The 24,783-nt window shown below is 34.3% G+C and overlaps 1 protein-coding gene across 11 annotated transcripts in view; it reads left to right on the forward strand.

Moving 5' to 3' along the window:
• The window catches only part of IVD (isovaleryl-CoA-dehydrogenase), an 88,201-nt gene that overhangs the window by 19,011 nt on the left and 44,407 nt on the right, over window positions 1-24,783 (forward strand). For 6 of the 11 annotated variants that reach the window (XM_088874377.1, XM_088874378.1, XM_020663102.2 and 3 more), the window contains 2 exons: window positions 10,650-10,774; window positions 10,898-10,942. In XM_088874377.1, the coding sequence (XP_088730503.1) occupies window positions 10,650-10,774; window positions 10,898-10,942 (170 nt within the window). The remainder of the gene's footprint in view (window positions 1-10,649; window positions 10,775-10,897; window positions 10,943-24,783) is intronic. The other 5 variants (XM_088874381.1, XM_088874382.1, XM_088874380.1 and 2 more) reach the window with 1 other exon arrangement.

The raw sequence follows: 24,783 nt of genomic DNA on the forward strand, positions 1-24,783 counted from the left end.
TGTCACCAGCACCAGGGAGGTAGAGGGAAGACCAGGCCCTCACCACCCAACAGTGTGCAGGAGTCCCATGCCGACGTCACATGATTTGACCAGGACTCGTGCCTGGTAAAGTCGTAGAAGACAGAACAACCTTGGTCCATTCGATGTTGCCTCGCAGAGCAATGAGGGTTGTAGGTCTCAACCAACCTATGGTTCCACCCTCAAAGGAAGTAGGGATCCTTGGATGTTCACAAGGGATATGATCTCCCAATCAGTACTTGGGCTCCTTTTAATCCCAAGAGCATATTCATCTGTAAAGAGGCCGTCCCGGGTACCCCCAATAGGAAAGGGTTTGAACTGAAGGAAGTTGTCCTCCCAAAACAATTGTCGTGCCTGAACAGATGAGTGAAAGATTGTGTTGCAGCCCATTAGGCGGAGCAAGAAGGGGAAGGTGTCGACTTTAGAGTCTGAAGGATACTTATAGGTGCTTGGAAAATAGGCACCGACTACTGAGCCACCCATAAACGTAGTGGATGGGGAAAGGAATTTTGGAATCCCCTAGAACCTCTCAGGATCTGTTGTAGATGTTAACCCATTGTGCATACAACATAGCAAGGCCTGGGCTAATGCATATCTATGGCCTTCGGCCATATTACAAGCAGCATAAAGGCATTCCGGCTTGACCTCATGCCCTCTGGAGTCCGGAAGCGCAAAATGACATAAGAATAAAGCAATGTAGGCTCCCCTTTCGCTTTCTCCATATGAAAGAAATGGTTGATCCATATTTGGAAGGGGATATCTTTGCTCCCACTTACAACGACCAGTTTTGCGTATTCTTTGAATATGCTTTTTAAACAACTGGGCTTTCGGAGCCCAGAGTAAGAACCACCTCCAAAAATAATTTCATTCTTAGGGGTGAATTCCTCATAGCATTCTCCCAGGAGAGAGAGGCCATCGATAAAGTGCAACTCCAAAAGGGACATGCCACTCTCGCCATAACTGAAGTAATTGGTGCTTGTCTCGGCACCCCAAGTTTACAGGAAGGCTCGCATGACATTTGAGCAGCGGTCATATGGGAAGGCTGAGTTTGCATAGGCACCAAGAAGCCATGCGCTTTCAAGAGTGATAGAAAAACGCTCGCATACGTCTTGGGTCCAAGAATAGTACCTCGAAATGAATCCGATCTTCCCTTCGTATTTAAAGCCTACGTCTGTCCAAGCAGCATTATTATCACAGATTTCTTGCCCCAAGATTGGAAAAGTCTTGGCCACAACAATATTTGCATGAGCAAAATGGAGCAAGAGATTCTGTCGGGGGAGGCCATGGAAGGAGTTAGGTGTGAATTCCCCGCACTCAACCTAGTCCACCAGAAAATTGATATCGGCAGGCCATGAGAGATGTGTTGGAAATTTGCCGTCAGAGCGGCACACAGGAGAGTTCCGTGTCACTGAGATGCTGGTACATTTCTTTCTCTAGCTTTCATCTTCCTTCGGAAAAGGTATGGAGCGCATGATGCCTAAAGAAAAGAAAAGGGCCAAAGGTCATATGACTTAAAGATTAAAAGATACGACTCGGTTTCGAAGCCTACGATCGATGCCTTATGGCTCAAAATGAGGTTCGACCCTTGGTCCCACTCATCTTCCACAGGATTCATGATTTTCAAACTTACGCCCGATGTCTTCATGACCCAAGACGAGGTTTGAACTCTTGAACTTAGAAGACAACCGATGCTCTTATCAGACCAACGAACGGAGGTAATCAAAAGCATCATAAGCACAGATCCAAGGCCTGATGACCAAATGCATTAAGCGTTCGATCTCAGGGTCAGAGTCCATCATCAGAAATCAAAGGGACTCGATGGAAGTCTTTGACTCTCGGACCAATATCTTAGGGAGAGTTCAGCCAGACTCTTAAAGAACACTGAATGGAGTTGAACAAGGCCCGGTGAAATCTATCTAGGAAGTATTAAGAACCAGGGAGATGGTCCCTTGAGACCAGAAGATTGAAGGTCGAAACTAGAATTCTTAGAAGCAGCAAACCCTGATCAAGAAAAAAAGGGATTAATCCTGGAGTTAATGAATCTTCTTTCCGGAATAAGCATCTTCTTAAGGAAAAGGATTGCAAACAGGATGAAAAAAAAGAAGAAGATAAAAATAAACAAAACAAGGATGAAAAGGCGAAGCAAATCCTTAGAAAGAAGGAAGACTTACCTCAGATTGTTTGAACCAGAAGCAGGAAACTTCTCAGGAAATCAAAGAGCAAGGTCTAAAACTTCTCTTAAGTTTGAAGAAGATGCAGAAAGCCCTCCTGAGGAGGATGCAAAGCGCTCTCTTTGAAGAAGATGCAAAAGGTTTCTCTGATGAAGAAGATCTGTTAGAAGGAAAATAGAAGGATATCAGAAATAATAGCGTAAGGCAGAAGATTTCCAAAGGCCGAGGTTGAGGATGAAATGATGCCAAAATTCCCTGCAAGGAATGTGAAGTCTTTTTGTCTTATTCTCATATTCCCCGATTTCCCTTGGCATTATTTGAAATGAAAGGGTAAAAATTTTGACTTTTGAAATCGAGCTCATCTTGCATCAAATAAGCAAGAGATAGGAATGCAAACAGTCAGTGTACGAAATGATATGCATATCCGAAAGATGCAGAATGAGAAATTACGCAGCACAAGGCACTTATTCAAACCAAAAAGCTTCATTGATAGCAAAAGGTGGGACTTAGCCCTTACATAAAAAAAAAGAAAAGAGGAAGAAGGAGAAGCTTTGCCGGCACATGCCTTGGGGCATCACTCCTCAAAGAAAATCATTCTGCTAATCTTAGATAGCTTTCGCCTCACTGTGGCCAGAAGCACCTTCACTCGTTCAACCTCTCCTCGATAGAAGTCGGACATATTTTGATGGTGCTTCACCTCTCGACGGGGACGAATCGCTATTACCTCAAGCTTGCGAGCTCCCTGGACTTTGGGTCTAGCATAAGCCCGACTTCGAGAATCTCCTCCGTAGGCATGGAGATAATCTTAGCAGTAATAGCCTCCTTTGATGAAGAGACCAAGCCGTCAACAACAAAGGCGGTTATGCACTTCTCGGTCTCAGACAGACCAGCAGCCATAGGGGTGTTAGTATGACTCTCTTCCTCACTGTCACTGCCACAAATAGTGGCAATAAGTTCAGGATTGAGAGAGATAGAAAGATGTCTGGGAAGAACAGGGGAAGACATGTTTTAAAAGGAAGTAAGGAGTCAGAAACTGCTGGGAAGATGGATTGACAAACCAGGGTAGTTGACGGATTTATAGAATCTCGTGAAGAAGCTGAGGGGCCTTTTCCCGAGAAATGGTGACGGTTGCGTAGGGAAATGACGGATGAGATGGCTATTCGTTCCCGCGTTTAATTAAGATAGTTGGGAACAAGTGCGCATGCGCGGCCTTAATGAAGAGGGTGTAAGACGTATGATGTTAACGAGTCCACGCAAGATTGGCTGAACGCTGCACACCTTTCGAAGTTCTCTCATGAGTGAAGCGTCCGGGGCAGTTTTGTTGGGTGTACTTTTATCTTAAACAAGATCAGATACATTCCGATCAATACTTAACCAAGATTGAGTTGATGATGGCTCATGCTTTGCCATTGAAAAGTATAATTATTTACTTTCAATGCATGACTAAGAATACCCACTTGAAGACATGCAGCGAACATACGATGGATGATCATGAAGTATCAAGAATGAGTATGGTCCTTAATAACATTGTTCAAAGTGTACCCTATTTGACTATACTTCGAGCATAGCTTAGTCCATGAATTTCGGGATTCGATGAAGATTCTCGATACGACAATCTCAATCTGCTTAGAGATGGCTTAACCCATTTCAGTCTCAACGGCAGTCTCAAGCTGCCCAGAGATGGCTTAAATCCATCTCAGCCTCAATGGCAGTCTCAAGCTCCCTAGAGATGGCTTAACCCATCTCACCCTCAAAGGCAATCTCAAGATGCCTAGAGATGGCTTAACCCATCTCAGTCTCAAAGCTGCCCAGAGATGGCTTAACCCATCTCAATCTCAATGGCAGTCTCAAAGCTATCCAAAGATGGCTTAACCCATCTCAATCTCGCTTAACCCATCTCAGTCTCGCTTAACCCATCTCAATCTCAATGACAGTTTCAAGCTGCTTAGAGATGGCTTAACCAATGTCAGTCTCAACGGTAGTCTCAAGCTGCCTATAGATGGTTTAACCCATCTCAGCCTCAACGGCAGTCTGAAGCTGCCCAGGGATGGTATAACCCATCTCAGTCTCAATGGCAGTCTCAAGCTGCCCAGTGATGGCTTAACCCATCTCAGCCTCAACGACAGTCTCAAGCTGCCCAGGCCCAGTGATGGCTTAACCCATCTCAGCCTCAACGACAGTCTCAAGCTGCCCAGAGATGGCTTAACCTATCTCAGCCTCAATGGCAGTCCAAGCTACCCAAAGATTGCATAACCCATCTCAGTTTCAATGGCAGTCTTAAGCTGCCCACAGATGACTTAACCCATCTCAGCCTCAACGGCAGTCTCAAGCTGCCCAGAGATGGCTTAACCCATCTCAGTTTCAACAGTAGTCTCAAGCTGACCAGAGATGACTTAACCCATCTCAATCAACAAAAGTCTTGAACAGCCTAAACGATGTCTTAACTCATCATCAACATCATTGTCTGGCAGTTAAAGCCTTAAAAGCCTTATAGATCATATGGAAAATCAGTTACTGCAAAAAAAGTGAATTGTTTCTTCGGATTAAGGAATTCTCTCATGAAATCAGCACCGTTGAACTCTTGGCTCCTTGCTTTATCACCCTTAAAAGGTGTAACATGGATTGAGTTGAACAATGAAAGTGGTTGCAGTCCATTGATGATGCCAATAAATCCCTGATTCTGCTTCTGCGAGATCGTGAGGTTCGAAAGTTTGAAATTCAAAAGACAAGCGCCAACGATTGTATCTGTGAGAACAACCCAGCAATGAGATCGACAACATGAAAAAATAAACACAAGAGGTAAACAACATTATGAAGATAAGGACTACGCACTGCAAGATCTGTGATTCAAATGAGTGGATAAACTCAGGATGAAGGTGGAGGGTGAAGGTTCGAAGATGGGAAATACATGGTTATCCCTTGAAAAACCATAATTTAGCAGTATAAAAAGGAGACTTCTTGATTAAAGAGTGGTCGCACATTTTTGATAAATACAATCTAGTAGAGATAGAAGTGTTCTTCAGAGGTTCAGCCCCGATAAGAACCAAGAGTAGAAAAGTGAGTGATATTCAAGACATGAAGAGAGAGGTAATTGTTTCCTATGACTCGTTTGAGACCCATTCTCTTTGGAAGGCCAGACTTGAAGGATAACACATCCCCGTGTATATCTACAGGTATATGGGCTGATATGCCCTCGATGTTATCTTTTCCTTTTAACATGTCTGTATTTTCTTCTTTAGAAACGAATGTATAGCTTTCAAGGCCAGAATCATAGGTTTTCGGCTTATTTTCTTTTCTTAAGTCATTGGAAATTGTAACAAAAGATTAAACCTCTGAAATTGCTCAGTGCCCAGTATAAATATAAAGCCTGTGTTTCTGATATAAAGTGCATTGGTGAATTTGGCCCCGAATGTGATGTCCTCTGGTTTTCTATTTGGAGTCTAATGTTTGTCTAAACATTCCTTTTCTTAACATATCCACATTTCAGAGCGATCCCCCAGATTGTAGTAGGCTGGATTTATTGTATTTGTTGAACTTGTAAGTAGAATTTCCAGCAATTAATAAAAGAAAAGAAATAAGTTTTTGAATTTATTACCTTGAAATTTATGTAGCTACCTTTCATCCTCCTAGGTAGCCAGGGTCCTAGTCAGCTGGCCAGCCACCTTGTTACTGAGAGGCGCCCCATTGTTGGATTTTTTTTTTTTGGGGTCAGGGTAGTGGCCAGAAGAAGAAAAAAAGAATGGGGGTGTCATTATGGATGGCGTTTTATTTAAGATGGTGTGTGAGGGACTTTTATCATGGATGCCATTTCACTTAAGATGGGGGAGTGTATTAGTCTTTTTGCAAAACAAAACCGTATAAATAATAGCTTTGTAAACGGTGTTCACTTATATAAAAGATTGACACCTTCGCATTACTCTATTGGTGTTTAAAGATAGACCATACACTTGTATTATGCAGGAGACTGAAATCTTTACTCACAAGTCTTCTCCTTCCTTCGTTAGGAACATCCCATCCCTCTCTCCAATATCTCCACCTTTACATTATTTATATATATTTTTGGCCGAGTTGTACATTAATCAATTCCCCTCACGAAATATCTACCAAGTAGACATTGCTTTTTGTTGTTTTTTTATATTTTGGCTATGTTGAAGCACTGATGAATGAAGAATGATTAAAAATAAACCATACATTTAGTTATTTGCGCGAACGTCATCTCAGTTTTCGTCAGTACGCAAGCACTCTCTCTCTCACAATTTCCCACAAATAAGCGTAAGCAGTAAAGTTTCAAAGCTTTCTTTATTTGAGAGGGATGTCCTAAAGTCCAAGTGAAGATAGCAAGTAAATAAAATAAATAAAACTATGAAAAAGAAGAAGAGGAAGATATGAAGAAGATGGCATTCGCCTAGTGCCTAGCGTAAGCAGACCCTTACGTGTCTAAGTGGCTGGCGAGGTAAATTTCCCGCTGGGGCGTCCGCCTAGGCCTCTTTGCTTTGGTGGCCATTCTTGACTGCCTAGGGGGTGAGGTGGCCAAAATTTCGAACAATGCTCCTGCCTTTGAAGGGGAGTTGAGGTCCAACCTAGTTTTCAAACCGCTCCCCCCCCCCAATAAGAGTGGAATGTTAGTCATTTTGTAACTCTCTATTTGTATTTCTTATTGTGATTTGAGTATTTGTCTCAATTTTGTGATGCTAATTACATTTATATCTTATATACATAACAACTAAAAATTGATAACCGAAAAAAAGAAAATTCACTGATTCGGGCAATAGTAGACGCATCACAATGGCGGATTGCTCTGAGAGAAAAAGAGTGTCCTACTGCAAACCCACACCCTTGCAGTAGACAACTGAATGCACTTAAGTGAGAAACTAAAGAAAAAAATAAAGGAAATATCAAGAGAAAAGTTTCACTAGTATCACCTAATGACAGCTGCAAACCTTCCATAGTGTGAGGCACAAACCTAGTTCTCTTCCCACTCGGATGTCATGAGAGAGAGGTCTTAGAGAGAGCTCCAAAGAGCTTTGTGTATGGCACAAGAGAGCTCCAAAGAGCTTTGTGTATGGCACAATATCCTCTCCTAAAAGCTTATGTAGTCCTAGTATTTGGGTTAAAGCTGCAAGCAATAGAGTCCTAGTGCTGCCCCTCTTAAGATGTGCAAAGCCCCTTGTCTTTAGGGAAAATGAAAATAGGAACATGGCAAAATTAGAAATGACGTTTTAGCAAAAAGAAGGAAATTTTAGCCTATTTACGCCCCATCCACAATAAAAAGAAGGAAATTTCAGCCATGATAGTGTAGGCCCTAGGTGAATGGTGTAGTCCATAAGGGCCCCTTTCAATCAAGTGGAGTTTGGTGAGGCGAACCCATATTTTAGAATGAGAGGGGAACCCATATTTTAGAATGAGAAGCCTCTTCTAAGTCCCCCATGTGGAAGTTTCGAGAAGTGGCTTTCTAGAAAATAAAAGAAACAGAATACTATGCGACAAACTGGAGGAACACTGGTTAGAGGAGACATGACATCAGGAGGATAATTCTCCGCCTTAAAACAAACTTGGTGATGGCTTAGCACTTGTGAATCTCATGACTGCTTTGTTGGTTAGATTCTTGTGTTTCACTTAACATTGCTTTAATTTCAATACTTTCATGTTGGGGTTGGATCAGTTCTCAAATTAGAATGTACCCCTTTGATGTTTTAAGGGCATCATGTGATGATAATTAAATCTGTTTTGTTTTGTCAAACAGTTAATACAGCACGAATGTGCATTAGATATGTGCGACAAACATTTCATATGTATGTATGCATGCTGGTATGCATGCATGCATGCGTTGACATGTGAGATACTTTGAGGTTTCTCTCTAGTGAGATGTTTGGTTGTCTGACCTAAGCTTTCCGTACTTGTTTTTGTACTATCCTTTTCCGAGTTAAATTCTAGACTGAAAGGCAATTGATGGTAGCTCCCAGCTTCGAGCGTTTTGTTTCCTTTATTTCTTGTGTAAGTAGCCATGTAGAACTGAGAATGTGTTTGGAGTCTTCCTACAGGTGGTTAGGCTTCCAGGCTATGTAGACCATCCTGACACCCACCACATGAGTGAGGGCACTAGATAATTGAGGGTGTTCCCCTCTCCTGTCAGGGTCCAATGAGTTGATCCTGGAAAATCTCAAGCCTTCAGCCAATGTAAGAAAAATGGTTCATTCATGATATTCTAGAGTACTCTGCTCTTGGCCGAAAATGAGTCCATTGCTAATATGGTGCTCCATGGAACCAAGATGGCAACCCACTAGTGTTGAATTGTTTATATGCCAACTTTTTTTTTTTTTTTTGATAGGTAACATATCGCAAATGATGTATTTGGGACAACACATCTAGCTGGAGCATTTCTCCAGTACTTTTCTGTTGATGGATGTGTGCTAGATGACTCATACTATTGAGGTTTAGAGTCATTTGCAACTTGAGATCGGAAGCTGCCTTAGCACAAGTCATTTATATTGGATCGGGTGATTCCAATTGTGTGGATCATTCAACCTTGATTTGACATAAGATAACTTATGTTAGACACAGATCTATGGCATAATTAAATTGGTTCAGAGATCTTTCTCAAATTGCTAAAAAAACCTGAAAAATGTATCCAGCTGGAAGAAAATCTGATAGATCTGTATAAGTTGCGAGATTCGCCTCAAAAGTGAACTTGATGTAGCTCTAGATTTACCTAACCTGGTCATGGAAATAGAAGTTCCATATGTGAACGAGAGGTATGTGAATTTTGAGGAGGGTAGGACCCAAATCAGGAAACTCTTTCGTCCATAAATGTTTCAGATATATAACCTGATTTGGTATTCATTGCTAGCTGTACTACGACCAGGCTAAGCCGCACATGTGGTACATGTGCGCATGTGAGCCAAGAAAACAATAGAAAAAGGATCACCATGCTATATATCAGTAAAAAAGGATCACCACGCCATATATACTGATATTCCAAATTCTGGACAGTTCCAGACTGCTTGGAGGATGATATATCTCCGAGAGATATCTAAGTTCTTGATCGTCATTTCTGTTCAACAAATTTATCAGGTCTGGTGGATGATGATACACACCACAAACCACAAATCTGGATGTTATTTTTGGTGGAAACTCCCTTCGCTTGCCATGTAAGTTTGAAATAATCATTATAAAATAGAGAAAGGTGGATGAGAGGAGAACATCCCTTTACAAGTTGGAGAAAACAGCATTAGGGTTTCATATCCCTTGATTCGATACATAGGAGCATACAAAATATGATGTATCCTGGGACATAGAATAAGATGAAGTAGGAAATAATTGCAATGAAGTACACATGTTACAATGAAGTACACGTGGAAAACCAGTAAATAATACACAGGTAGTATTTACCTAGAAAAGTACACGGGTAAGAAAGTACTTTTGAATATTTCACATCCTTTAATTGAACATCATAGGGAAAAAGTTAAGAGATCTTTTATGCTCCAACTTTATCCTCACATTTTATTTACATGTGGAATTTAGAAACATGATCCTTTCAACATGCATTTAGTTTGAAATTTTATAGTGCCATTTCTATCATTTCTAGCTTTCTTACCTACGATTGAGATCTTCATGTTGCAGATGGAAATGTACTTTGTCCTTTTTACACATAATTCTAGTTGATTGAAATGGATAAGACCAGTAATGGGCTGGGTGGCCTAGCCTGGCCCTGAATAACTAGGCCCTAGGCCACATCTGTGCTAGGGGCGGGCCACCATGGCCGAGGGCTGGGCCGAGCCTGGGCTACCCGGCTTGTGTTTCGCTAATTTGTCTTCTTTTTTTCCTCTAAGTTTATTAGCCTGGTCGACCCCACCTAGATAGGGCCTGGGCGGCCTCAGCCTGGCCTTGGCTGACCTGGCACTTTGAGGACCCTGGCCAGGGCTGGCCTAACCCTCTGCCATCCCTATATATGTAAATACTTTACATTTAACTAATCCACTTCCAGGAAACGTAACTCTTGTCGATAAACATTTCATTTCACCTTATGCAATATTTTTTGTTTATTCAATTTATTCTGATCTCACATTTGTGAGAGTGTCGACAACTTTAAATGTGGAATTTGCATGAAGACATTAGTATTGAGATAATAGTTGCGAAACATGAAATTGGTTCTGGTTTCAACCTAGTCATAGCCAAGTCGGCTTAGTAAGACTCAGCCAGATCAAATAACTTGCATGACTCTTAGTAAAAGATAGTTAAAGATATTGTAAATTGTGGTTGAGATTGGCTAACATAACTAGAATTGCTTGGTGAAATTCTCAGCGTAGTTGTCTTCTCAAATGTGGAGTATTATACAGTTTGTGTTTGATGAGTGTAACATTTGGAAATCAATGTTTCCCATGCAGTTTGTGTTTGGTAGTTAATTGTGTTGAGTGTGCAGCATATTGTACCATGTTTTTTGATTAACATTTTTAAATACAGAGGAATATGGAGGGCTTGGTCTTGGCTACTTGTACCATTGCATAGCTATGGAAGAAATTAGTCGTGCTTCTGGATCTGTTGGCCTCTCTTATGGTGCACACTCGAACCTTTGCATTAATCAATTGGTATTTCCTCTCTGGTACTCAATGATTGATTCTTTGACGTTTGGTATATGTACGTATTTAGCTGCAAACACATGTGTTTGTACTTTTAGCTATGTATTGATCTTAATTTCTAAATGATTGTAGGTGAGGAATGGGAATGCTAGTCAAAAGGAAAAGTATTTACCTAAGGTTTGATTTCCAGTATTCATGTTCACTAAATTGCATGTACTAGTGTAATTTTTCTCTATATAGATTTGTTGTATGGGTCGTTAGAATGTTGATCTCTTCATTCTCTAGAAAAATAAATATATAAATTGTCCAGTTCTTGAACATGTTCACAGATAGCTGTTGGTCACTAGTAATTATTGAGATCTTAATTTGGTGCTTCATATCTCGTGATAATTTCATCGTTTTGTCCCTAAGCTTGCCATATTATGCTTGCACTTGCATGATGCACATCTTCAATGGGGAGATGGCATTTGTGTTGCACATGATTCTATCCTGCCTGGGAGGTTGATAAAGTAAACATGTTTTAGTTATTATTGATGTTGATTATTGGTTAATACAAAATCTTGTATACCCATATGATGTTTCTTAACATGCAGTTTTGCATGTGGTTACCAGAATGCATATACTAGAACTTGAGGGAACACATGTTCCCAGGTCTGTAATACGAGGGATGCTGAAATTTTATTAGATAGAAAATGAATGACGCAGGTCTACCTTTTAATTTAGCCTTGGAACTTTTATGTCTTTGCTGCTTGGGGGTTGGGAAGCTGAATAAGGGTTGCTTATTACTCTTCCAAGCATTTAGAAGTCACCAAATGAAACATAGAATCTGATTTTCATGTGATCCAGAAAAAGTGGCAGAAAAATTGTGAAAGTGGATGGTGAAAAAAGTTAACGACATTCACCTTTAAATACTGTTCACTTCAAGTGAATAAGTAATGGCAATCCAGGACTATTACCTCTTAAAAAAGTGCCCCCATCTCACTGTTGCAGATGCTCATGTACTGTTAAATGTTTTGTTAAAGACAAAAAAGATGGGGTTTCTTGAATTGATGCCATTAGTTGACACAATACATGTACGATATGTCATATTAATCTGGGATGCGTAGTGTTTTAAAAAGCGGATCGCCAAGCGCCTAGATGATTCTGAGGGCCTGGGAGCATCGCCCAGGCCTAGGTGCCCAAAAAAAAAACGGATATCCCTGGATGCTTGCCTAGGGGCCTGGGAACCCGCCTAGGCGGCCGCCCAGGGCCTGCGCCCTGCCTAGGGGCGGAAATGCCCCTCGTTGGTCAATTTTTTAATACTAAAGGTGCCAAATTGTGGGGTTTAGGTTCATTTGAAACCTAAAACCCATTAGAACCTATTTTAGAGAGAGAAAAACCCAAAAAAAAAAAATTCTACTGGGCTGCCCAGGTTCTGGGTGCACGCCTAGGCACTGGGTGGCCTGGACCCCCCCGACCGCCTAGGTGCCGCCTAGTGCTTTTTGAAACACTGGGGATGCGTATGCTCACTTCACGTGGGATGCCTATGCTCACTTCTCTTCCAAACCCCCTAATTGAACTTAAGTAAAAAGTATTAAAGTATTCTTTTTTTTTCTTTTGCTTTTTGAAAAACCCCAAAAGGCCATAAGTGAAAAAAAAAAATTCCAAACTTGAAAAATAAATAAATCAAAAGCCAATATTTCCATATATAACCATACCTTAAATCCAAAATTGAAATACAACCTTTCAAAACCCGATTTTACCTCCAATTGGGGAGTCTAGGTTGCCGAAACAAGTATCACTGTCATTTATCTTTGGTATCACATGTTAATACATGGATACGTGTTGACACACCCAGACACATGATCGACATGCTATTGGTATGTTTTGTTTGAGTTTCCATCCCAACATGGCGTGTGGCACATTTACATAGTGTCAAATTTATAGACACACAATGTCCTATTTGATTTTATATTGAAAGTGTAATGGCCCTAAATTTTGGGACTGAACAACAACAACAAATAGCAATAATAATAATAATAGTAATAGTAATAGTAATAGTAATAGTAATAGTAATAGTAATAGTAATAGTAATAGTAATAGTAATAGTAATAGTAATAGTAATAGTAAGAGTAAGAGTAAGAGTAAGAGTAAGAGTAAGAATAAGAGTAAGTAATAGTAATAGTAATAGTAATAGTAATAGTAATAGTAATAGTAATAGTAATAGTAATAATAATAATAATAATACAATAAAACAATAAATAAAAATAATGTAAAACACCAAAATAGTGATAGTTCATTGTAATATGAATGCACCATGAGACGACCATGGGACCACCCTAAATTTTCCTTTTGACATTAATTTTAATTAATATTAAGTGATGTGTCATTATGAGGTGATAATGTGTCATTATGAGGTGATAATGTGTTATGAGGTGGCATTATAGGGTGGTGATGTATCATGAGGTGTTATATTTATAAATGAGAAAAAAGGACACATGTTTGACATGTGTAAAATAACGAGTGGCCCTCTCACTTATAAATACCCCTCATTGACCCATAATTAATTCATGATAAATGGGTCTTCTCTCTCTCAAAGGTAAGCTTCTCTTCTCTCTCTTAAACGATTTGCTTACAATTATTTTTCTCTCTTCCATGATTATTTTCATAATATCCATCAGAATTCATCTTCTCTTTCCTCTCAAATATAAGCCTTTCATTCTCTCTCTTTCTCTCTCATAATATCTTCATAATGATAGCCTCATTAGCCTTGCATTCTCTCTCTTTTTCTCTCGTAATATTAGTAAAATGATATCTTCATAATGATAGCTTCATTAGCTTTTCATTCTCTCATAATAGTAGTAAAATGATATCTTCATAATGATAACCTCATTAGCTTTTCATTCTCGCTCTCTCATAACATTAGTAAAATGATATCTTCATAATGATTGCCTCATTTTTTTCTTCTTCTCATAAGAATAATACTCTTATAAAATTTAATATTTTCTCTCTCTTCAACAAATGTCATTCTCTCTTTCCCTCATGATATTAGTATTATAATATATTATACTAGTATATAAAATTCTTGGTGATGTGATAACGGACTATATGGTATCCATATGATATAATTTGTTATATATATACTTGTGCGATATATATAGTGTATTGTCACACCAAATTCCTATAAATTTGGATACCATATTCATATAATTAATGTCATATGGATATTATATCACTTATATAATGAGGATTGGTTACTATAATAGTCCCCATCGATCTATATTATAGTATTCACATATCTCACCTATATATTAGATATTTCATATATTTGTCACTTATTCAGTATGGATAAAAATGATGTGTAATATCACTGTTACACATTAATAATCCAAATTTGGACTATACCATACAATTTTAATTCGTCTTTTATATTATCGTACTATATATTTTAATATGATTATTATATCCCTAACTCCAATTATCCAATAAAAATAATATTATTCCATAAAAGCAATATATTATTCTCTTAATAATGATCTTATAAAAACAATTATATCTTCCTCCCTTCAAAACAGTTCCCCCTCTCTCATAAGCATATAATATTTCTCTCTCTCTCTCTCTCTCTTATAGGAACATATTTTTATGCTTCTTCTCCCCATATAAGCTTATTTGGTCTCTTTTTCTATACCTTTAATTGAATGTCATTAATCCCAATCTTGCTCTGGCGACAGTTGCAACATACCCATCTTGTGATATATAAAAGTTAGTGATCTCATTTTCTTGTAAAATAGTTATATAAACTGGTATCTTCTGTATTTAATTGTAATATTTCCATCTATAATTATGAATTTTAGATACGGTAAATTTTTTGTGTACGTGACTTTATTTTTTTGTAAAACAGTTATTTGAAAATTTGTATTCCTGTCTATGAATTTTAGACGCTATGAGTTTTACGTGTTCTTGTAACATGATTATTTGAAAATTTATATCTCTGCATTCAATAAAGGCACGTTTGGATAGGAGGAAATTAGAAATCTTAGATATTTGAAATCTAAAGAAATCTATGGATTTTCAATATCAAGGATTTTTATCATGGATTCCTCCAATCTCTTGTTTGGATAAACTATATAAAATTCATAGATTCTTTGCAATCACTTCCATGTTCATTGTTTGGTAACAAAACTTGATAAAACTTTTTTCTCTAAAATTTTTATATACTTTCTTTCTCTAAAACTCAAAATTTGGGATGGTATATCTATAAAAATTTTGAGATAATTTCTCTCTCTAAAATTTGATATGGTTTCTCTTTCTAAATTTTAATGTACTTTCTATCCAAAATTTAAAATTGCCTATCTAAAAATTTTAAGATAATCTCTCTCTAAAATTTTTAGATGCTTTACTCTCTTTAAATTTTAATATAGTTTCTCTTTCTAACATTTTAATATACTCTTTTTAAAACCTAAAGCTTGAGATAGTTCCCCTCTTCAAAAATTTTGATATTGTTTCTCTCCAAACAATTTTAAGTAGTTTCTCTCTCTAAAATATGATCGTCTGTCTCTCAAATTTTAAGCTACTTTCTCTTTCTAAAAGCTAAAATTTGATATAATTTCTCTTTAAAATTTTTGTGATAGTTTCTTTTTTTTAAATTTTTTATGAACTTTCTCTCTCTAAAATTTGATGTAGTTATTCTCTTAAATTTTAAAATGCTTTCTCTCTCTGAAACTTTAAGCTTGATATAGTTTCTCTCTTTAAAATTTGTAAATAGTATAGTCTCTCTAAAATTTTATATACTTTCTCTCTCTAAAGCTTAAAATTTGAGATACTCTCTCTCTAAAGTATAAAATTTGAGATTCTCTCTAAAACTTAAAATTTGATATAGATTCTCTCTCTAAATTTTTTTAAGAAAGTTTCTCTTTCTAAAAATTTTATGTAAATAGTTTATCCCTAAAATTTTAAGATACTTTCTCTTTAAAACATAAATATTGTGAAAGTTTCTTTCTCCAAAAATTTTGAGATAGTTTCTATCTCTAAATTATTTTAGGTAGTTTCTCTCTCTAAAATTATATATAATTTGTATATATATATAATTTTAATATATTCTCTCTCTAAAATTCGAAATTCGAGATAGTTTCTCTCTAAAACTCAATATTCGAGAGTTTCTCTCTTTAAAAAACAAGTTGTTTTTCTCTAATTTTTTTGGTAGTTTCTAGTTTTAAGAATATTTTCTTTCTACAATTTTAAGAATAATTTCTCTATAAAACTTAAGACTTCATATAGTTTCTCTCTCTAAAATTTTTTGAGATAGTTTCTATCTCGAAAACGTTTTAAGTACTCTCTCTAAAATTTCATATAGTTTCTCTCTCTAAAAATTAAAATATGATATTGTTTTTCTAAAATTTTTGAAATAGTTTCTCTCTGAAAATTTGCATGTACTCTCTCTCTAAAGTAGTTTCTCTCTAAAATTTAAAATTTGAGATAGTTTCTCTCTAAAATTTTGAGATAGTTTTTCTTTTAAAAAACATTTGGTACTTTCTCTCTGTAAAATTTTAACATACTTTCTCTCTGTAAAATTTTAACATACTTTCTCTCTCTACAAGTTAAATTTGAGATAGTTTCTCTATCTAAAATTTTGAGATAGTTCATCTCTCTAAAAAATTTGATACTTTCTAAAATTTGAACATACTTATACTTTCTAAAATTTTAACATACTTTCTGTCTCTAAATTAACATACTTTCTCTCACAAAATGTTAAAATTTGAGATAGTTTTTCTCTTTGAAAATTTTGAGATAGCTTTTCTCTTTAAAAAATTTAGGTACTTTCTCGTTCTAAAATTTTCATATCTACTAAATGCTCTGTATGTTTTGGGTCGAGGGAGCCTATGAGTGAATTCTATGGGCTTTGGAAATGCAAAAAAATAGGTTTTGGTGTGGAAATAAAATCATGGAAAAGTAGATCTTATTTCCATGATTTTGATTTTTCTGATTTTAAGTATCCTAGTCATTAAGCAATCCAAATGGTGGATTTTGACAATATCCAAGATATTAAGAATCCATGCTTTAAAATCCATATACCCTAACAAGCCTTAAATTTGTAATGTTTGTCTCTTATTAAGAATTATTGATAGTTGAAAATTTAATATTTAACTCTAGATTTCCATAAAGAGCTCTTCTGTATTTAATAGACTGTTGATCATGTTAAATTTCAAGAATGTCTCTCAGAACATGAGTACTATGAAACTTAGGGTGTTATTAAATATTGCCAAAAATGTCAATGAAAGCAATTACTATAAAATGCTTCATGTGAATACATGTTAATGATTTCTAGGATATTTTGAAATCATTAACATGAGTACTACGCAACTTAGGGTGTTATTAAACAGTATAGTCCAAAAGTGATACATCTACCATACAAGTTTATTAACACTATTATTAAACTAATATTATAATGTCACACCCCAATTCTATATACATCACAATATTCAGCAATCACGTACGAAAATTTAGAGGACTAGATTTCCTTAAGGGGAGGAGAATGTCATGACCGTAAATTTTTGGGACTGAAAAAAAATAAAATAAAAAAAATAATGATAATAAAATAAAACAATAAATAAAAATAATATAAAACACCTAAATAGTGACTATTCATTGTAATATGAATGCACCATGGGACCACACTAAATTTTTCTTTTCACGTTTGTTTTAATTAGATTAAGATAATTAAATACAAAGTGATGTGTCATTATGAGATGATAATGTGTCATTATGAGGTGATAAAATGTCGTGAGGTGGCATTATAGGGTGGTGATGTGTCAAGAGGTGGCATATATATAAATGAGGAAAAGGGACACATGTTTGACATGTGTCAAATGAAGATTGACCTTCTCACTTGTAAATACCCTTCATTGACCCATAATTAATCTATCATAAATGGATCTTCTCTCTCCTCTCAAATGTAAGCTTCTCTTCACTCTCTTTTAAACGATTTTCTTAAAATTAATTTTCTCTTCCAAGATTATTCTCATAATGTCCATGATTATTCTCATAATTGGTCTTCTCTCTGCTCTCAAATATAAGCCTTTCATTCTCTCTTTCTCTCTCATAAGATCTTCATAATGATAGCCGTACGAGCCTTGCATTCTCTCTCTTTCGTTCTCATAATATTAGTAAAATGATATCTTCATAATGATAGCTTCATTAGCTTTTCATTCTCTCTCTCTTTCTCTCTCATAATATTAGTAAAAGGATATCTTCATAATGATAGCCTCATTAGCTTTTCATTCTCTCTCTTTCTCTCTCATAAAATTAGTAAAACGATATCTTCATAATGATAGCCTCATTTTTTTCTTCTTATAAGAATAATACTCTTATAAAATTTAGTATTTTCTCACTTTTTTCAATGAATTTCGTTCTCTCTCTCTCTCTTCCCCTTTCATAATATTGTATTATAATAGCAGTAGCCTTATTATCTTAATTTTAAAAATTTTAAAAAAATAGTATATAAAATTCATGGTGATGTGATAAACGGACTACATGGTATGCATATGATATAATTTGTTATATATATACTTGAGTGATGTACAAAGTCTATAATATCACACCAAATTCATATAAATTTGGATACCATATTTATATAATTAATGTCATTTGGATATTATATCACTTATATAATGAGGACTGGTTATTGTAACAGTCCCCATCGATCTATATTATAGTATTAACTATTAACATATCTCACCTCTATATTTGACATTACATATATATGTCACTTATTCAGTATGGATAAAAATGATTTGTAATATCATGCTGTTACACATTAATAATCCAAATTTGGACTATACCATACAATTTTGATTTGTATTTTATGTTATCCTACTATATTTTTTAATTTGATTATTATATCCATAACTACAATAATCCCATAAAAATAATATTATTCCGTAAAAACAATATTTTTCTCTTTATAATGTTCTTATAAAAACAATTATATCTTCCTCCCCTCATAACAGTTCCTCTCTCTCTCATAGGCATATAATATTTTTGTCTCTCTCTCTCTCTTATATGAACATAGTTTTATGCTTCTTTTCCCTATAGTTTTATGCTTCTTTTCCCCATATCAACTCATTTGGTCTTTTTTCCCAGACTTTAAGCTGAACGGCATTAATCCCAATCTTGCTCTGGCGACAGTAGCAACATACCCATCTTGTGACATATAAAAGTGATCTTATTTTCTTGTAAAATAGTTATATAAATTGGTATCTTCTGCATTTAATTGGCATATTTCCATCTATCATTATGAATTTTAGATATTGTAAATTTTATGTGAAAGTGAGCTTGTTTTCATGTAAAACAGTTATTTAAAAATTTGTATTCCTGTCTGTGAATTTTAGACGCTGAGTTTTACGTGTTTTTGTAACATGATTATTTGAAAATTTGTATCTTCGCATTCAATAAATTGTAATGTTTGTGTCCATTATTAAGAATTATAGATAGTTGAAAATTTAATATTTAACACTAGATTTCCATAAAGAGCTCTTCTGTTGTTAATAGATTGCTGATCATGTTAAATTTCAAGAATATCTCTCAGTACTACTACCTTTATGAAATTATTGCCAAAAATGTTTGACCAGTTATTTATAGAATTGTCAGTGAAAGCGATTGCTATAAAATGCTTCGCGTGAATTCATATTAATGATGTCAAGGATATTTTGAAATCATTAACATGAGTACTATGAAACTTGGGTTGTTATTAAACAATGTAGTCCAAAAGTGATATAAATTTGAACTATACCATATACAATATTTTTGCTTCCTGATGTGTCGGTAAAATATATAGTGAAAATTCACAATTTATAACGGTAATTTGTTTTGGTATAATATATAAAATAAGTTTTGGTACAACATATAGCGGAAATTTTGAATATGTTCTATCTATAGTTTAAGAATAGACTGTCACACTTCAAAAATATTAGTGTTATGAGACTTGGGGTGTGACAATTTTGGTATCAGAGCATGGTATTTTGAAATTGTGTGCGTAAGTGACCTTAATTATAAGGTATAGTCCAATAATTAGTGCTATGAAATTAAAATTGTATGGTATAGTCAAAATATTGTGGATATTATATCACTTATATAATGAGGAAATAGGACATATGACAAAATTGTCACACCTTAAGTTTCGTAACACTAATATTCCTGAGGTGTGACAGTCTATTCTTAAACTATAGATAGAACAAATTCAAAATTTTCGCTATATATTGTGCCCAAATTGATTTTTCTATTAAACAATATTCAAATTTGTACATGGTCTATTTACAACTTATATTAACATGAAGGGCTACATATATACAATTTTGCTAGAACAAAATGGGCAATGATCTAATGCAACGGTTGTATCATAATACAATGCAAACACACATCTAGAAAATCACGTTTGCAGTATTTGTATGACCCAAAATTTTGCACACATACTCTCTTCATCTCAATAATCAACCTCAAAACAAAAAAAATTTAATTTGAGCCCTAGATATGCTTAAAATGAGTCCCCTTCAACAATGAATCTAGACCATTTATTTGGTGAATTTCAAGATCTTAGCCTTTACAAATTCAAAATAATTTTGTTCTTCTTTAACATTGTTTATCTAATGATAATAAAGCCATCTAAAAAAATTGGAGTAGAAAAAATCCTTCCAAGGCCTAGATCTAAGCATCTTATCAAAATGGACGGCCTATGTTAATTGGGCTAAAAAAATGCTTTTTAAGTTGTATTTTCAAAATTTTCTTTTTTGTGATTGTTCATTAGAATGAAAAGAGTGTGTATTTTAAATTTAGATCAAGCAAATGGCCCTAACATGGTTATTAAAGATTGTTGCATTATAATATGATACAATCGTTGCATGAAATCGCTACCCAACAAAAATTACAAAGGCAAATTTAACATGACTTCAAACTTCTTCAGGGCTACTCCTGCTGTACATTCAAACAATAAGGCTGCAATTACTCTGAAAAGAGTTCATAATAGTTTGATGAGTTTGGCTACTCAGTAAGTGATCATCATAATCCTTAAAATCACAGTTGAAAAATGTAATATTTTCTAAAAGAATTATTGAAACCATATGAAGAAGAGTATACATGGTGTACTATTTCGATTTCAGAAATACACATTTTAACATAATTTAAAATATTTCACATGCATATTGAAATAATATCGGGAAGTGCATATTTAAATCTTTTTATAGTAATGCAAATTCCAAAAGATTTCACAAAGTACCCTACTGGCGTCCCAAGTAGGTCACCTATATATCCCACCAACGTCCTGGATCGGTCCACTTAATCCCTGTAGGTTCACTCATACCTTACCTGCGTACCGGATGAGTCCACGTAATCCCTATTGACGTACTGGATAGGTCCATTTATACCTCACTGGCGTATCGGATGAGTCCATTTAATCCCTACCGGAGTACCTGATAGGTCCACTTATATCTCATCGGCGTACTAGATGAGTCCACTTAATCCCTACCGGTGTACCTGATAGTTTCACTTGTATACATAAAATATTTTTGAAACTCTTTAAACATCAGGATCAACAATATCGTATATTCAAAATATCCTTAAAATCATTAACATGAATTCACATGAAGCATTTTATAGCAATCGTTTTTACTGACATCTCTATAAACCTAGTCAAGCATTTTTGACAATAATTTCAGAAAGGTAGTAGTTGTGAGAGACATTCTTGAAATTTAACATGATCAGCAGTCTATTAACAACAGAAAAGTTCTTTATGAAAATCTAGTGTCAAATATTAAATTTTCAACTATCTATAATTCTTAATAATAGACAGAAACATTACAAATTTATTGAATGCGCAGATACAAATTTTCAAATAATCATGTTACAAGAACACATAAAACTTATAGCGTCTAAAATTCATAGTTAGGAATACAAATTTTCAAATAACTGTTTTACAGGAAAATAAGGTCACTTACGTATAAAATTTATAGTATCTAAAATTCATAATGATAAATGGAAATATTGCAATTAAATGTAGAAGATACTAGTTTATATAACTATTTTACAGTAAAATGAAATCATTTACTTTTATATGTCACGAGATGGGTATGTTACTTGCTACTCTCGCCTGAGCATGATTGAGATTAATGGCGTTCAGCTAAAGGTATGGAAAAAAGAGAGCAAATGAGTTTATATGGGGACAAGGAACACAAAAATATGTTCATATAAGAGAGAGTAATATTATATGCCTATGAGAGAGTGAGGAACTGTTATGAGGGAACGTAGATATCATTGTTTTTATAAGAACATTATTAAAAGAATAATACTGTTTTTATGGAATAATATTATTTTTATGGTAATATTATAGTTATGGATATAGTAATCATATTAAAAAATATAGTACGATAACATAAACAACAAATTTAAATTGTATGATATAGTCCAAATTTGGATTATTAATATGTAATAGTGTGATATTACACATCATTTTTATCCATATTGTGTAAGTGACATATATATGTAATATTTGAGATATAGGTGAGATATGTGAATACTATAATATAGATCGATGGGGACTATTATAGTAACCAGTCCTCATCATATAATTGATATGATATCCATATGACATGAATTATATGAAAATTGTTTCTAAATTTATATGAATATGCTGTGGCATTGTAGACTATATACATCATTCAAGTATATATATAACAAATTATATCATATGGATACCATATAGTCCGTATATCACTTCACTGTGAATTTTATGAACTATTTTTATGAAATTATTATAATTAAGAGAATAAGAATACTATTATTATAAGATTAATATTATGAGAGGGGAACGGAGAGAGAATGAAATTCGTTGTAGCGAGAGAAAATATTAAATTTTATAAGAGTATTATTCTTTTGAGAAGAATAAAAAAATGAGGCCATCATTTTGAATATATCATTTTACTAATATTATGAGAAAGAGAGAGAGAATGAAAGGCTAATGAGGCTATCATTATGAAGATATCATTTTACTAATATTATGAGAGAGAAAGAGAGAATGAAAAGCTAATGAGGCTGTCATTATGTAAATATCATTTTTACAAATATTATGAGAGAGAAAGAGAGAATAATAGGCTAATGAGGCTATCATTATAAAGATATTATGAGAGAGAAAGAGAGAATGAAAAGCATATATTTGAGAGGAGAGAGAAGACCAATTGTGATGGATACTATGAGAATAATCATGAAAGAGAAAAACAATTTTAAGAAAATCTTTTAAGAGAGAGTGAAGAGAAGCTTACATTTGAGAGAAGAGAGAGGACCCATTTATGAGGGATTAATTATGGGTCAATGAGGGGTATTTATAAGTGAGATGGTCAATATTCATTTGACACATGTCATTTATATATATGCCACCTCATGACACATCACCACCTTGTAATGCCATCTCATGACACATTATCATCTCATAATGACACATCAATTTGTATTTAATTAATTTAATTTAATTAAAAATGTGAAAAGGAAAATTTAGGGTTATCCCATGGTGGTCCCATGGTGCATTCATATTACATTAAACTATCACTATTTAGGTATTTAATAGTATTTTGATTTATTGTTTTATTATTATAATAATAATAATAATAATTATTATTATTATTATTATTGTTGTTGTTGTTGTTGTTGTTGTTGTTATTATTATTGTTATTATTCATTCCCAAAAATTTAGCGTCATTACATTCTCCTCCCCTTAAGAAAATTTAGTCATCTAAATTTTCGTACCTGATTGCTAAATATTGTAATGTATATGGACTTGGGCTGTGATATCATAATATTAGTGTTATTAAACTTGTATGGTATAGTCCAAGTTTATATTCTTTTGGACTATACTGTTTAATAACACCCTAAGTTTTATAATACTCATGTTAATGATTTCAGAATATCCTTGAAATCATTAACATGAATTCACATGAAGTATTTTAATACAATCGTTTTCACTGACATTTCTATAAATAACCAGTCAAACATTTTTTACAATAATTTCAGAAAGGTAGTGGTTCTGAGATACATTCTTGAAATTTAATATGATCAGCAGTATATTAACAACAAAAGAGCTCTTTATGGAAAACTAGTGTCAAATATTAAATTTTCAACTATCTATAATTCTTAATAATAGACAGAAACATTACAAATTTACTGAATTCGAAAATACAAATTTTCAAATAAGCATATTACAAGAGCACGTAAAACTCATAGCGTCTGAAATTCATAATGATAGATGGAAATATTACAATTAAATACAGAAGATACCAGTTTATATAACTAATATTATGAGAGAGATATCATTTTACTAATACTATGAGAAAGAGAGAGAATGAAACGCTTATATTTGAGAGGAGAGAGGAGACGAATTATGATGGACATTATGAGAATAATCATGGAAGAGAAAAATATAATTATAAGAAATTCGTTTAAAAGAGAAAGAAGAGAAGCTTACATTTGAGAGGAGAGAGAAGACCCATTTATGATGGGTTAATTATAGGTCAATGAGAAGTATTTATAAGTAAGAAGGTCAATCTTCATTTGACATATGTCAAACATGTGTCCTTTTTCCACATTTATATATATGCCACCTCATGACACATTACCACCCTATAATGCCACCTCATGGCACATTATCACCTCATAATTACACACCACTTAGTATTTAATTATTTTAATTTAATTAAAATAAACGTAAAAAGGAAAATTCATACTGTTCTCATGGTGCATTTATATTACAATAAACTAATAGTATTTAGGTGTTTTATATTATTTTTATTTATTGTTTTATTATTATTATTATTATTGTTATTATAATTATAATTATTATTGTAATTATTATTGTTATTATTATTATTATTATTATTGTTACTGTTATTGTTATTATTATTGTTATTATTATTATTATTGTTATTGTTATTGTTTTGCAGTCCCAAGAATTTAGGGTCATTACAAAATGTGGTACTTTGTGGGACTTGAACTCATGACTATTT

The sequence above is a fragment of the Amborella trichopoda genome, chromosome 8 (genome assembly GCF_054954075.1).
Source record: "Amborella trichopoda isolate Santa Cruz 75 chromosome 8, AtrichopodaSantaCruz75HAP2 v2.0, whole genome shotgun sequence".
NCBI classification, from domain to species: Eukaryota; Viridiplantae; Streptophyta; class Magnoliopsida; order Amborellales; family Amborellaceae; genus Amborella; species Amborella trichopoda.